Source organism: Fukomys damarensis, unplaced genomic scaffold (genome assembly GCF_012274545.1).
Source record: "Fukomys damarensis isolate Sample0158 unplaced genomic scaffold, DMR_v1.0_HiC HiC_scaffold_37, whole genome shotgun sequence".
NCBI lineage: Eukaryota > Metazoa > Chordata > Mammalia > Rodentia > Bathyergidae > Fukomys > Fukomys damarensis.
Genome location: NW_022900949.1, coordinates 14,983,543 through 14,996,926, shown reverse-complemented (window position 1 = coordinate 14,996,926; position 13,384 = coordinate 14,983,543). Strand labels below are relative to the sequence as shown.

The 13,384-nt window shown below is 36.2% G+C and overlaps 1 protein-coding gene across 1 annotated transcript; it reads left to right on the top strand.

Moving 5' to 3' along the window:
* The first annotated feature begins 8,962 nt into the window (after window positions 1-8,962).
* LOC104867625 (putative gustatory receptor clone PTE01) lies at window positions 8,963-13,064 on the top strand. The gene is made up of 2 exons (XM_019208660.1): window positions 8,963-9,051; window positions 12,071-13,064. The coding sequence occupies exons 1-2, from the start codon at window positions 8,963-8,965 to the stop codon at window positions 13,062-13,064; spliced, it is 1,083 nt and encodes a 360-aa protein (XP_019064205.1).
* The last annotated feature ends 320 nt before the right edge of the window (window positions 13,065-13,384 follow it).

The window sequence follows — 13,384 nt, the reverse complement described above, 5'->3', positions numbered from 1 at the left end:
TTGAAAGGGTCTCACTATGTAGTTGATTGAGACTGATCTAGAATTCATTATGTATCCCAGGCTAGTCTTGAGCTCACAGCAACCTTCCTGTCTCAGTCTACAGAGTGCTGAGATTACAGGCATGTGCCACCATGCCCAGATGAGCCTATACTCTTAAGTAAAATAAACAGGAAACACTTGAGTTAATACTGAATAGTTTCTCTGGTGTTAAAAACTAAAAGTGTAAATAACATTCAACTGGTATAATTGGGAGTATGAAACAGGAAGAAAATGGCTAAAAGGATAGTGAGAATGGGAGGCGAAAGGAAATAAGGGAAAAGAAAAAAAATGTGAAACAGAAAAGGAAACAAAGTCTCTGTAAATAGGGAAGGGTAAAGTGGGGTGAAAAGAGGGTAGGAGAATGGGAAAAAACAAAGACCAAGATATATCATGTAAAGCTACAAGATCTTAATGATAAATGTAACTGTATTGTTTGCTTAAAATGTAGCAATAAACTTAATGGAAAAAAGGTATAAGGTAAAATGTAAAGACTTCATGAGAAATTTGCTTTACAGACTCAGTGCTGCTAGTGAGACATACTGTTTGGTAATGATATTCTTATTTCACATTTTTTAATCCTCCTTTCATTTGCAAAGATGTCAAAGTAATACAAAGACACAATGTAGCAGAATTCTGACTCATGAGTCTCTCATTAGATAATTCCGGATAACAGTTCCTCCTCTTTGACCTTTTCCTGTCCATGTACCTGGGTCACAGTGCTTGGGAACCTGCTCAGCATCCTGACCATCAGCTCTGACTCCGCACTTCCACACTCCCATGTATTTCTTCCTCTCCAATCTGTTCTTGGCTGACATCTGCTTCATCTCTACCATGGTTCCAAAGATGATTGTGGGCATCTCAACTCACACCAGGGTCATATCTTTTGTAGGCTGCCTGACACACATGTCTCTTTTTGTACTTTTTGCATATATGGATTTATGCCACTGTGATGGCCACTTTATTTTTCTGGGCTTTGATGACTTTAACTACTCCTCACATTTCCTAGTAGAATAGTAATTACCACATCTTTGGGTAGCAGGGAAGGAGAGTTTGAACATTGTGTTCAAGTTTTCAGTTTGTAAAGATGAAAAATTTCTGGAGATTGTTGATGGTAATAGTTCATCAACAGTATAATAGTAAAGCAAAAACTTTGGTAAAGTATGAGAAAATGGATGGAATCAGTTTGGTTTCAACATATGTGGTTTGCACTTTCCTCCTTGTTATGGATACCATAAAGAACAGGAATTAGTAACCCTTGTCTGTGTCTGTATAATGTACACAAGACCTATAATTCTATTAAATAAAATTTACAACACTCAATTATTCAACAGTCAAGCAAAGATTTTTGGAGAATAAAAAAAGAAGTAAAAAGTGAAAGAGCCATATAAATCTTACTGCTTACACTGAGACAGACACATTGCAGAGTTTTACATTCTTACAGGATCCTATGCCTATTAACATTGTATTCATCAATACCTCTATTTATAAAATGATTGAGTATTTTGTTTAAGAAAAGTCTACATTGACTAAATATTTCTTAAGCTCCCAGTTTTTCTGATTGGTGAAGAGGGTTGTGGATACAGGTATTGTTCTTCTTAGTTTAATTAAGTAATATGAGCACAGAGAGCCAGAGAGGTTTGCAGAAACAGAGGCCAGAGATACAGGTCAGTGAAACTTATTTCCAAGAGATTGAAGCCTGGATATAGTTTTAGGAGAGATTTATTTATTTAGGTAAGTTAATAGGTATGAACAAGGAAGCAGGATTGATGGATTGCTCCTTAGTGGCAAAGGGGGTCAAAAATAAATGCCTAGTGGTCCAACAGTGTTTTTTGACAGAATCCCATGAGAGAGATGTATATTTCAACAGCCCCTGGTGCCAAATCCTGTGTGGCATCATGCAATATCAATAGCACTTCCCTCAAAATCCCACAGAAGGAGCACACAAGTCAACAGTCCATACAGCCCCATTACCATGCTTAGTTAATAGCCTGATCTGGCCACAGTCCACAACAAACATGTACCACTCAACAGCACCACCCATCAGGTTTAGCAGTGGCCAGTTTGATGAAGTGCTCAGCAGCATCTCTGTACTAGGCTACTTTGGGGAGGGGTTTCATAGATGAACCAACATTACAGTGACACCATTAGCAGTGTTTTTCTCATTGTGTGGCCAAGAAAGGGCTGGTGCAACATAGTCAGGAAAGTAGCTCCTATAGAAAAGCTGGGCTGTCCAATGCTTACCTTCTTTCACATATATTTATCAAGACATTCCTGTACTTGTCCACTTCCATTGCCTCCTTGAATTGAAATGATTCTTGGAGGTAGAAAAAGAGTGCTCCAGGTATGTGGTGCTAAATGTCTTAGTTTTTTCCTTAGGGACAACATATACACATTCAGCATATTGTAGCAGAATGACTACAGGGTTCTGCAATGTTGATTTGCTTCTCCCATCACTGGGCACTCTGTCCTGTGTGGGAGCCCATGAAAATGATACTCCCTTCACAAGATGAAATTCCTTCACCAGTTATGGAAGTTTAGATATATAGACTGAAGGTATATTTTGATGTATGTGCTAAGTATAGGACAATGCAGTTGCAAATGATTATTTGGGACAGCGAAGATAGGGTATTGATAACAACACTGAACATACATCTACATTGAAATTAAAAAAAAGAAAACCTATCCCCTACCTATGAATATCTGAAAAATCTTGCTGTGTGACAGAGAGTGGAACAGGCATTTTGAAATGATTATAATAATGAATATAAACTTAAAAGCTAAGAGATTTATGTTTGTTAATCAGTATCATGCAGCAGTTAAAGATTTTGCTGTCAAAATCTTTGTATTTCTCCACAGCCAGATTTAAAACCGTGGTCATTGTAAAGCAGTATGTTACAGAGTTAATGGGTGTTGTGTTGTAGACTATTTAGATAAATTTTAAGTACAGTTTAAATGTTCTGGTTTTGATTTAAATACACCAGCTCATCTCATGTAATTGGAAGGTAATTGGCTCATGGGGCCTTATACTCTCCAGAGGATTTGTCTATGCAGGATGTCAGTAGCTAAATATCTTGTTAGGGGTGGGGCCTGGTTGGAGTGGGCCATTGGGGTGTGATATTGAAGAGGGTTCTCCTGTCCCTGGATTCTCTTTTATCTCTTTCTCTCTGTGCTTCTTGGCTGCCATAAAGTGACCACCTTTTTTTTCTGCTGAGTCCCTCTGCCATGACATCTCTGCTTTGAAGCCAGACCAGCCTGGACTAAAGGCATGAGTTAGGGAAAGCCTCTTCTCCTTTAAGGTCTGGGATTTGGACGCTATGTCTAAGTGACAATAAATTTACAGGATACCCCTTCAGTTAGGTTCCAGTAGCCTGCCCAATATTTGATGTAGGCCTGCAAAATAAGTACACTAAGAGAAAGAAATAGGAGAGAGCAAGGTGCTTGGATGACCAATGAGGTTGCCACTGACAAAGGCCCTGATCAGTTCCAGGAACTAACTTTTATTGGGAATCAATTAGGGCAAAGACAAGCTCCACTACGTGCAATTTCCATGGAAATTAATGCAAATAAGGCTCCTGAAGGACAAGACAAAACATCCACGAGCTAGAAACAGAGTAGACAATATATAAGGTTGTAATTAGAACAAAGTCCTTCTTTCCAATCAGAGGTTTTAGTTTAGAGGTAATGGAATTTGGGTCTGAATTACTCTGACTTTGGCATGTAGGCTTCAGCCAGACTCACTTCTTAAAGCAAGCTAACTGTGGGTTGATTCTTTAAAGCCTGATTTGGGCATAATCAATATTATGGTCCCCTGAAAAATTAATGAATGTCTTTCTTATTTAATACTATAATCATTTTGGCTTTTAATATTGATATATTGATCCACTGAGAGACTTAAAATGACATGGTAAGGTAAACTAGTACATTTCAGAGGTAGCAAGTATTGTAGACTACATAGGTTGTAGTTGGATTTTAATTCACATATATTGATTGGTCATAAGAATGAGGTTTAATGCATGCTTACTCCTGACATGATGTCTGGAAGAGGCTGCTATTTGTGGAACATTTGCACACTTTTGCTATGTGCTCATAGTTCTTGTCAACATTAGCTCACTCCAGAAACAAAGACTCAGGCCCTGATTGTACCAATCAGAGAAACAGTTATTTTTAGAAAATCAGTTTACCCCTATAAATGTAGACAAGGTGAAGAAATTAGGCTGAGAAATGCACTTTGAGCTTCTCTTCACTAAACAGCTGGCTTGCTGTGTGCTCTGCCCTGCCAGCTTTACAATACTGTCAATAAGACTTCTGATTTATTTTGTTAAGTTTCTCATTCGGTGTCAGATGATGTTTGATTTTTGAGTCAGCCTCACTTCAGGCTTTGCATTCCTGTGGCAGTGGGGAAAAGAGCAAGGGAAACAGAGGGTCTCCACATGGGGGGAACCTGAGATCCCTCAACTTCTCCATGATTCAACAAGTATGATTTTCCATACCACATATAGCACACACTAATAGGATCAAATTTCTCTTTCCCCAAGTCTATCCTATTTACCATTTTCAGGTGGATGTATTTTAGCCACCCTCCATATGATAGAACAGCAGTATTAGCTTTTCTGTGTTTTGTGTTTTCCCCTAATAGAATTTCCTCCATTTCACTCATTTTTCTTAAAAAGGCTGTGTTTGATTCTTTACGGCTGAAAAGCACCTCATTGTGTACAAACATCACACTGTCTTTGTCCATCCATTTATCAAAAGGCCTCAGCTTATTTTATACCTCAGCCATCGTGAATAAGACCCTAGTAATCATATATGCAGGATCACTTTAATTTGTTTTTTATTTTTTCTCATTGAATTTATTGGTACATTTTAGGTATACAGTACATTTACATTCATCATTGGGCTCTTGTACCTTTACATGACAGGTCTTGGTTCTCATTTTTCCCCTTACCCCTGTCATCCCTTCACCCCCTCCTCCATTCTCTATTTACAAAAACTTTATTTCCTGTTTTTCTTTCTCATATTTTCCTTTTCCCTTTTTTTCCCTTGCAGGATCATTATTATGTTTGATTTAATTTCATTTTATTATATACAAGAAGCTTCATAGCTGGACCAAATAAATGATGTGGTCAATGTGTTTTTAAGTGTCGATGGGTACATAAATCAAAACTGATGAGGAAACACAGATAAGAAATATACACATCACATTCCTGACAGTAGTAGTTGTGTGGATAAAAATGTACAGGAAAAGAAAGTAATGCTGATAGCAAGAACTCAAATTTCACAGATGATAATTCATGTGATAAAACATTAGACCTGTGGCACATATTATCAATTTTTATATTTTGAATAGGCAAAATGCATTATTTATATCAGTGATTATTGATATTAGTAATAGATAATATTAATGAAGCATTTTCTAAATGTCAGGTAATATTCTAAGGCAGTGTTTCTCAACCTGTTGTGAGAAAGGACCTCCAAAAACATCATGAGCAGATATTCAGATTAAATTTTTTTGGTCTGAGGACAAGTTATCTGAATATTTAAAATATCTATAGGTAAATATATTGATTAATGAGGCTGAGAGCACTAGGTCTAAATTTTTTTCTTACAATTTATCTGTAATGTAGATAATTATTGGTCCCATTTTACAAATAAGGACACTGCCTAGGAAAGAAAGCTTACAGTATTTCTCAAATTATTCATTTTTATTTTTTTTTGCTTAACTTTGGATGAGGGAACAGAATATGAACCCAAGTTACATTCAGGTAGCTGAAGTATGAAAACTGTAATTTCTGTATCAGGAAGGATTGATGTGAAAACTCGTTATTAAGCTATAATAATTTTGGTACTGAAACTTAGATTTGGGGCTTTCTCTGTATCTAAAGTTCTCAAGCACACATAGGAGGGCTCATAGTCAGAAAATTTGAAAGAAAGCAGTATTAGCAGAACACTCTGTAATGCAGAACAACAATAAATAGTCAAAGAGCAAAGTTGTCCTTTTCTTTCTTCCTTCTGCCATCCTCCATCCCTCTACCTTCCACCCTTCCTTCCTTCCATCCTTCCTGTCTTTCTTTCTTTCTTTCTTTCTTTCTTTCTTTCTTTCTTTCTTTCTTTCTTTCTTTCTTTCTTTCTTTCTTTCTTTCTTTCTTTCTTTCTTTCTTTCTTTCTCTATCTCTCCCACCCTCCATTCCTTCTTTCCTTCCTTCCATCTTTGCTTCTTTTCTCTTTCTTTTTTTCTTTGAACCAAACCTACAGACTTTGTACTGAACTAGACCCCCTTCTTTCTTTTATTTTTTTAATTTTTAGAGACATGAGTTTCTACGTTACAAAGGCTGGGTTTTAACTTGGGATCCTCCTGCCTCTGTCTCTTTGAGTGATGAGAATAAAGTTTTTCTCACCAACACCCAGTGAAAGGCACTTTCTACATCAGATATTTATGAGATTTTATGGAGATGATGCAAAGAAATCTGTATAAAATATAGAATTTTAATCACTATTTTACAATTCATTATTTTAAATCATTGACGTGCAGTGCACACTGTTATTTTGTTTGTGATCCATGAACTCATCAAACTATGTCCATTTAACTAGACCATGTTTATCAAAAGTTGTAGTACCAAACTTAAGAATAGGAGATATATATTGAATGGCTTTAAAAAGATAACTATAGATGCTCTGTTTTTGACTGTGTCTCACTGAAACATTATTGAAACCTACAACATTGCCTAATTATGAAATATAACCATTAAGTTAATGCTTAAATAATGCAGTAACAATTTTATAAATTACTCCTAAATATTTGAACTAAACAGAATTTGGGCTACTCTCTTAGAATAACATAAACTATGTGCTACATCATCTTTTCTGTATTTTCTGATTCTTCCTTACTATAGGAAAGTAATTTCTTAAGATCTGCTTATTCTGAAGAGTTAGCTGTACTTTACAGTGTCCATGGACTTGCTATCACCAACATTCTTGGGCTTGTGTCAGTACTTCACTGAGTGATTCTGAAATAGGTGTGCCCAGAAGATAAATAACTCAGAAAACAATCATGTAAGAGACATAAGTAGCTTCAGTCAGATATAACTGAAAACTACTGATGAAGGTTTATGGATGTCACATGTGTATAGATCAATTGTGAATACTTGAATGAAACCAAGAGAGTTAAGGGTGGCCCTTCTTTTCTATCTTCTCTTCTTTCTCAAAAGGCTCCTATGCAACCTAGGTTAAGAAAAAGTCTAACATGTCACAAAGTCCCAGCTTATGGGTCTCTCTGAAACCCATTCTAGCGAGACTTTTCAGATTCATGTAACTCCTTGTAGTGCTTGGAAATTTGCTCTTCACCCAGGCCATCAGACCTGAATGTCACCCCCTCTTTCCCATGTACTTTATCTCCAACTTGTGCTTGGCTGACATCTGAGTTTCATCTCTCCCACAATTTCTAAAGATGATTATGTACACCACAACTCACAGCAGGTTTATCGCCTATGTAGGATGCCTGACACAGATGTGTTTTTAATGCTTTTGGAGGTATGGATGATGTGATTAGGATTGTGATGACTTATGACTGTTTTGTGGCATCTGTCACTCCTGCATTACTCAGTCATCATGGAACTCAACTCTGAGTCTTCTTAAGTTTGGTGTCTTTTGTGATTACCTCCTGGACTCTCCTACCTGCATAATTTTGTTGCCTTATACTTTACCTAATTCAAGCTTGTAGATATTTCTTATTTCTTTTTCACACTTCTTAAACTTTCTTTTGTCTTCTTACACCTTACCAAGGAATATTGACCAATATTTTATTGGAGCCACATTTGGTATCTTTTCCCATCACAGGGATCCTTTTCTTTTACTACAAAAGTGTTTTCTCCATTGTGAGAATCAATCAACAGGTTGGAAGTACAAAGCCTTCTCCAACCTTGAATCACACTTGTTTGTTGCAGGCTTTTATCTTATGGAACAAACATTGGAACCTACCATGGTTCAAATGTATTATATTATCTGAAAACTTGTTTTTGCACTCAGTCGTTTACATTAATCTCAGTCTGATGTTGAATCCCTACTTTGGCAATCTGAGAAATGGAATATTAAGAACATCCTGACTGGATAAAGTAATCTTTATAAAAACATATAAAATGGAGTAATACTCAGCCATAAATAATGAGAAACTAGAGACATTTATAGCTAAGTGGAAGTACAGTGGAACCATAATATTAAGTGAAGTTAATTGGACATACCTGTATAAATACCTAATAGTTCTCTCTGGTATGAAAAACTAAAAGGATAAATAAGTATAAAAATGAAATAATTGATATTGTGTACTAGAAAGAAAATGTCAAAAGGAGTAGGGAAGTATGAGCGGTACTTGAAAGTTAAGAAAGGAAGTGAAAAAATATGAGAAAAAAATAGACAAAAAGTCTTTGTAAGTAGGGAAGAGTGGAGGGGATTAAGAGAGGGCAGCAGAATGGAGAAAAATAACCAAGATATGTCATGTAAGACACAAAATCCCAATGATGAATGAAACTTTATTGTACACCTAAAATGTAGCAATACACTTAATAAAAATTTAAAAAATTCTGTTGTAATAAAAACAGATATAAAAATCTGGTGGGTATTGATACAAACAAATAACAGTAATAAATAGTACATATGTGCTTCCTCTTGATTTGAGGAATAGTTACCAAACATTTGATGACTTTCATCATTCCTTGCTCTTTTGCCATGAATGTTAGGAAGTCCGTAGAGACTGGCTACATATAGACCAGACTGGCTCTTATGATCTTTGTGCTTTGAGTCCTTAAGGATATATAACAGTGACTGTCTTGTGTCTCCAGACCTTCAGTGCAATTCGAACCACACCTTTGTGTTTTCCTCCATCATACTCTGGATTGGGAGACACTTATCTGACTGAGCATTTGTGTTGACTATGAGGAAAGATACCATGTCTTCATTCAGAACCAAGACATTGAATCTAAAGACTTTTGCCATTGCTCAGCAGAGCAACAGCAGAAAGCTGTAAGTGCTGAGGGACACAATAGTTGAAAGAGGGACTGTCCATCAGGGACCATTGCTTTCCCAGAAGCAGGACCATCATGCAAATTGGGAAGCTGAATGGGAGTATAGAGATGTGCAAAAAATTAACAATAAGGCCTGTCATTTTTGGAAGAAGTCCCTTTCTCACTGTAAATTCCTCTTTGAGGGGGCACTGCAGATATCAGTTTGTGGCAGCAGCTGTGTCAGATAAAGGAAGCATGGCCATGTTCAGAGCCAATTGTCAGAGAAAGAGCAGTCACTGAAAATTCAGCACAGATCGTGATTTTCTGTACTAGGGAGCATCCTTCTGGCTGTCCATATCATTTTGAAATTTTTTATCTGCTCACTCAATCTCAAAAGCACATGCAAAGTCAGGTCTTACTTTCCTTCATACTCTGGAAATTGAAAATAGTTTAAAATTGTATCTACAGTTAAGACTACAGTCTTAACTGTCTGCTTATTTAGGGTAGTTTACCCACAGTCTGAAATTTTAATTTATTTATTTAGACTCCAGGATTTATCTCTTGAACACAGGGAAGTTTGTTAGGATTTCTAAACCATTATTTTATGTGAGTGGAATTCTAGTTCATACAACTGCATTGATTTTGAATGAAACAGAGAATCAATGTTTTCTCTAATATTAACATGTGATGAGTACAAACTCAGAGGAAATAGAAGTTAGTTATTCACCACAGTAAAAATTATCTCACATCATTCAACTAAATTATCGTGTGACTTGAAATTATTGTTTTCTTATTTTATTGCATCAATAATATTCAGTAATCCAAAAAGCATGTCAGAGATGTTCATAAGTACAGAGAAAGCAAAAGAGACAAAAAGAGGAGAGGTCATGCAAGCTTTACTGTTCTAGCTGACACATGTTAGACACATTATAACCTTTCACATCATTCCAAGGCTTCAGAGAACTATTTTGCAATCATATGCACAAATAATTGTGTGCACCACTTCTCGGTAAATATGTTGATTAGTTAGGTTTAGCTTAATCAGAGCATCTGAATATTTAAAAAGTCTGCAGTTTGATACATTGATCTGTGAAACAAAATCACTTTTCTATGCATGTAACTATTTTTGTTGTTTCTTTTTTTCTGTGTTTGTTTTTGTTTTGTGGTGATGTGGATCAATCATATGGTCTTGTACATGGCAGACAAGTCCTCTACCACCCAGCTATATCCCACCACTGTGAGTCTTCATGTTGCTTTCAAACAGCTGCATAAGTAAACACTTATTGTTGCTGTATTGTAATAGACAAAACTACCAAATATGTTTCTTATTTCCTTTACTTTCCTCTTTTGCATTGCTTCCAAATTGTATCACACTGTGAACTAAAAAATAATGAACTCCATTTCCCCTGAGGTAGAAGAAACAAGAGCCTTATAACCCAACTTTTAGGGAAGATGTATTTGAAAGTCTATTAACCAGGGATAGGACAAAGGTGAGGTCTCAAAACTGGGCATTGGTACTGACAATGGAGCTAAAGTCCTTCATTTTCAGGGAGATGATTTGTGATCTGAAAAGCAATGCAAGAGCAGTCCCAGATTCCTTAAGAATATAGATTAGTGGGTACGAGAAAGGAAAGAGGGAAATAGAATTAACATGACAAAAAGAAAAAAAAGGAAAGAGTGTTTGTAAATAGGGATGGGTGGAGGGTTTGAAGGAATGCAAGTGGAAGTGGGAAAATATGAATCATATGTATTATTTAAAGGTACAAATCTCCAATGATGAATGTCATTATATTGTATATCTAAAATGTACTCCCCCAAAGAATATTGTTTAATGAAATAAAAAAATCACATATCTTTCTTCACAGCTTAAATCTTAGCAATATATGGCCTTGACAAAAATAAACTTGTGGAAGACAACAAGTTTTAAAAAGTGTTTCTTAACATTTCATTACTTTTAAGGGGAAGGGCTGAGGATTGACTCCAACATTACACATGCAGCTATATTTTATTTTAAAATTTGAGAAAGGGCCATGCTATATCAATGTTTCCTAGATTAGGTTCAAACTTTCAATCCTCACAGAATGCTGGAATCATGGGCATGTGCCCCCATGCCTAGCTATGTTTATTCCTTTAATTCATGGACTTGTGCCTGGGATTTAGCTCAGTGGTGCTACCAGCTGTTTCAAAAGTGCAAGGTCCCAATTCAACTCCTGCTACACACACACACACACACACACACACACATATACACACACACACTGATTTTTGCACTATACACTAATGCCACATTTGTGGTTAGTGATGTGATTGTGTGCATTCAAAGAAACAAAGTTTGTAAAATTTTCACAAAATCCAAGGCTACAAATTGTACTTCTTAAAAGGTAACCTTCATTTGAGTGAAACTACCTTTGAGTGAAAACTTACTTGCATGAAAGAGAGAAAACAGGAATCCAAGAATGACAAAAAAACTTCCTGGCAAAAGCAGGCATGAACCTATACTTAGAAATGAACCATCATGTCAGTTTGGTGATAATATGATGCAGCCCTAATTTTTGTGGACTAATTGTAGATATATTAAGTAAAGGAATAATGTACCTTGGTGTTAGATAAATGTAAGTTTGAATGATTTAAATTGCCATTAAAATATTTTTCTGAAAAGGGACAGGTTAATATTTACTCTTTATTTATTTATGTATTTTTTGTACCAGGGATTGAACTTGGGACCTTGCATGAGGTAGGCAGTGAAAACACTCAGCTAAATCTCTGGCCCCATTTACTATTTATTTTATATTAAAAGTGGTGGCTGTATTTTGCTGTGATAATGGACTTCACTGGTAATATATTTTGGCTATAATACTGTTGAATTCATCTAAAGCGGGTAAGTATGGAAGGAAGAGAATAACACAAATAACAATAAGGAAAATTTCCCAGGGGAACTAGTTTTATCACAACTGAGAAATACTTCTGAAGGTATATGGATTGCAAGTGTGAATAATTTATGTTTGAATACATGAATTCAAAATACATTCACAATATAGTGTACTTGTTTATGAGCCTCTTTTCTTCCAACTTTTTTTTTTCTTCCAAAGGTGTTCAAGCAACATAAAAGCAGAAAATCTAACACAGATCTCTGAATTTCATCTCCTGGGCTTCTCAGAGGACCCAGACATGCAGCCTGTCCTCTTTGGACTGTTCCTGTTTATGTACCTGCTCACAGTGCTTGGGAACCTGCTCATCATCCTGGTTGTCAGCTCTGACTCCCACCTCCACACCCCCATGTACTTCTTCCTCTCCAACCTGTCCTTGGCTGACATCTGTTCAGTCTCCACCACAATACCAAAAATGATTGTGGACATCGTAACTCACAGCAGGGTCATCTCCTATGTGGGCTGCCTCACACAGATGTCTCTGTTTATTATATTTATATGTATGGATGATATGCTTCTGACTGTGATGGCCTATGACCGGTTTGTGGCCATCTGTCACCCCCTGCAGTATCCAGTCATTATGAATACTCGACACTGTGGCGTCTTAGTTCTGCTGTCTTTTTTGTTTAGTCTCTTGGACTCTCAGCTCCACAATTTGACTGTTTTACAATTTACCTACCTCAAGGATGTGCTCATTTCCAATTTCTTCTGTAACCCTGCTCAACTCCTTAATCTTGACTCTTCTGAAAACTTTTTCAGCAACATTTTAAAGTATATTATTGCTGTGTTATTTGGACTTTTTCCCATCTCAGGGATATTTTTATCTTACTATAAAATTATTTATTCCATTCTGAGAATCCCATCACCAGGAGGGAAGTTTAAAGCCTTCTCCACCTGTGGAACTCATCTCTCAGTTGTTGGCTTATTTTATGGAACAAGCATTGGTGTGTACTTTGGTTCATCTGTATCACAATCTCCCACATCTTGTTTGGTGGCCTCTGTCATTTACACCTTGGTCACCCCAATGCTAAATCCATTCATCTACAGCCTGAAGAACAGGGACATCAAAATTAGCTTGAGCAGACTCCACTGTAGAAAATTGTAATATTAGGACCTGTGGTATCCAGTAAAATATATATACAAGACAGCAAAATTAAACATTTATACCTGTATATTCCACTTCTATAATCACACTGGTTTTTTTGGCATTCAATGATTTAAAAATTTCTCCACATATTTAGCGTAGTAAAAGAGTGGTAGTCATTGTTTGAGAATGGGAATTATTGGGACATTTAATGAGAGAAAAGATTTTTTTGTGAAAATGAACAATTTCTTTTAGTGCAGTTTGGTGTTAGATGTACTATAATGTGAGTATAATTAATGCCAAAGATATCTGCACTTCAAAATCCTGAATATTGTACATTT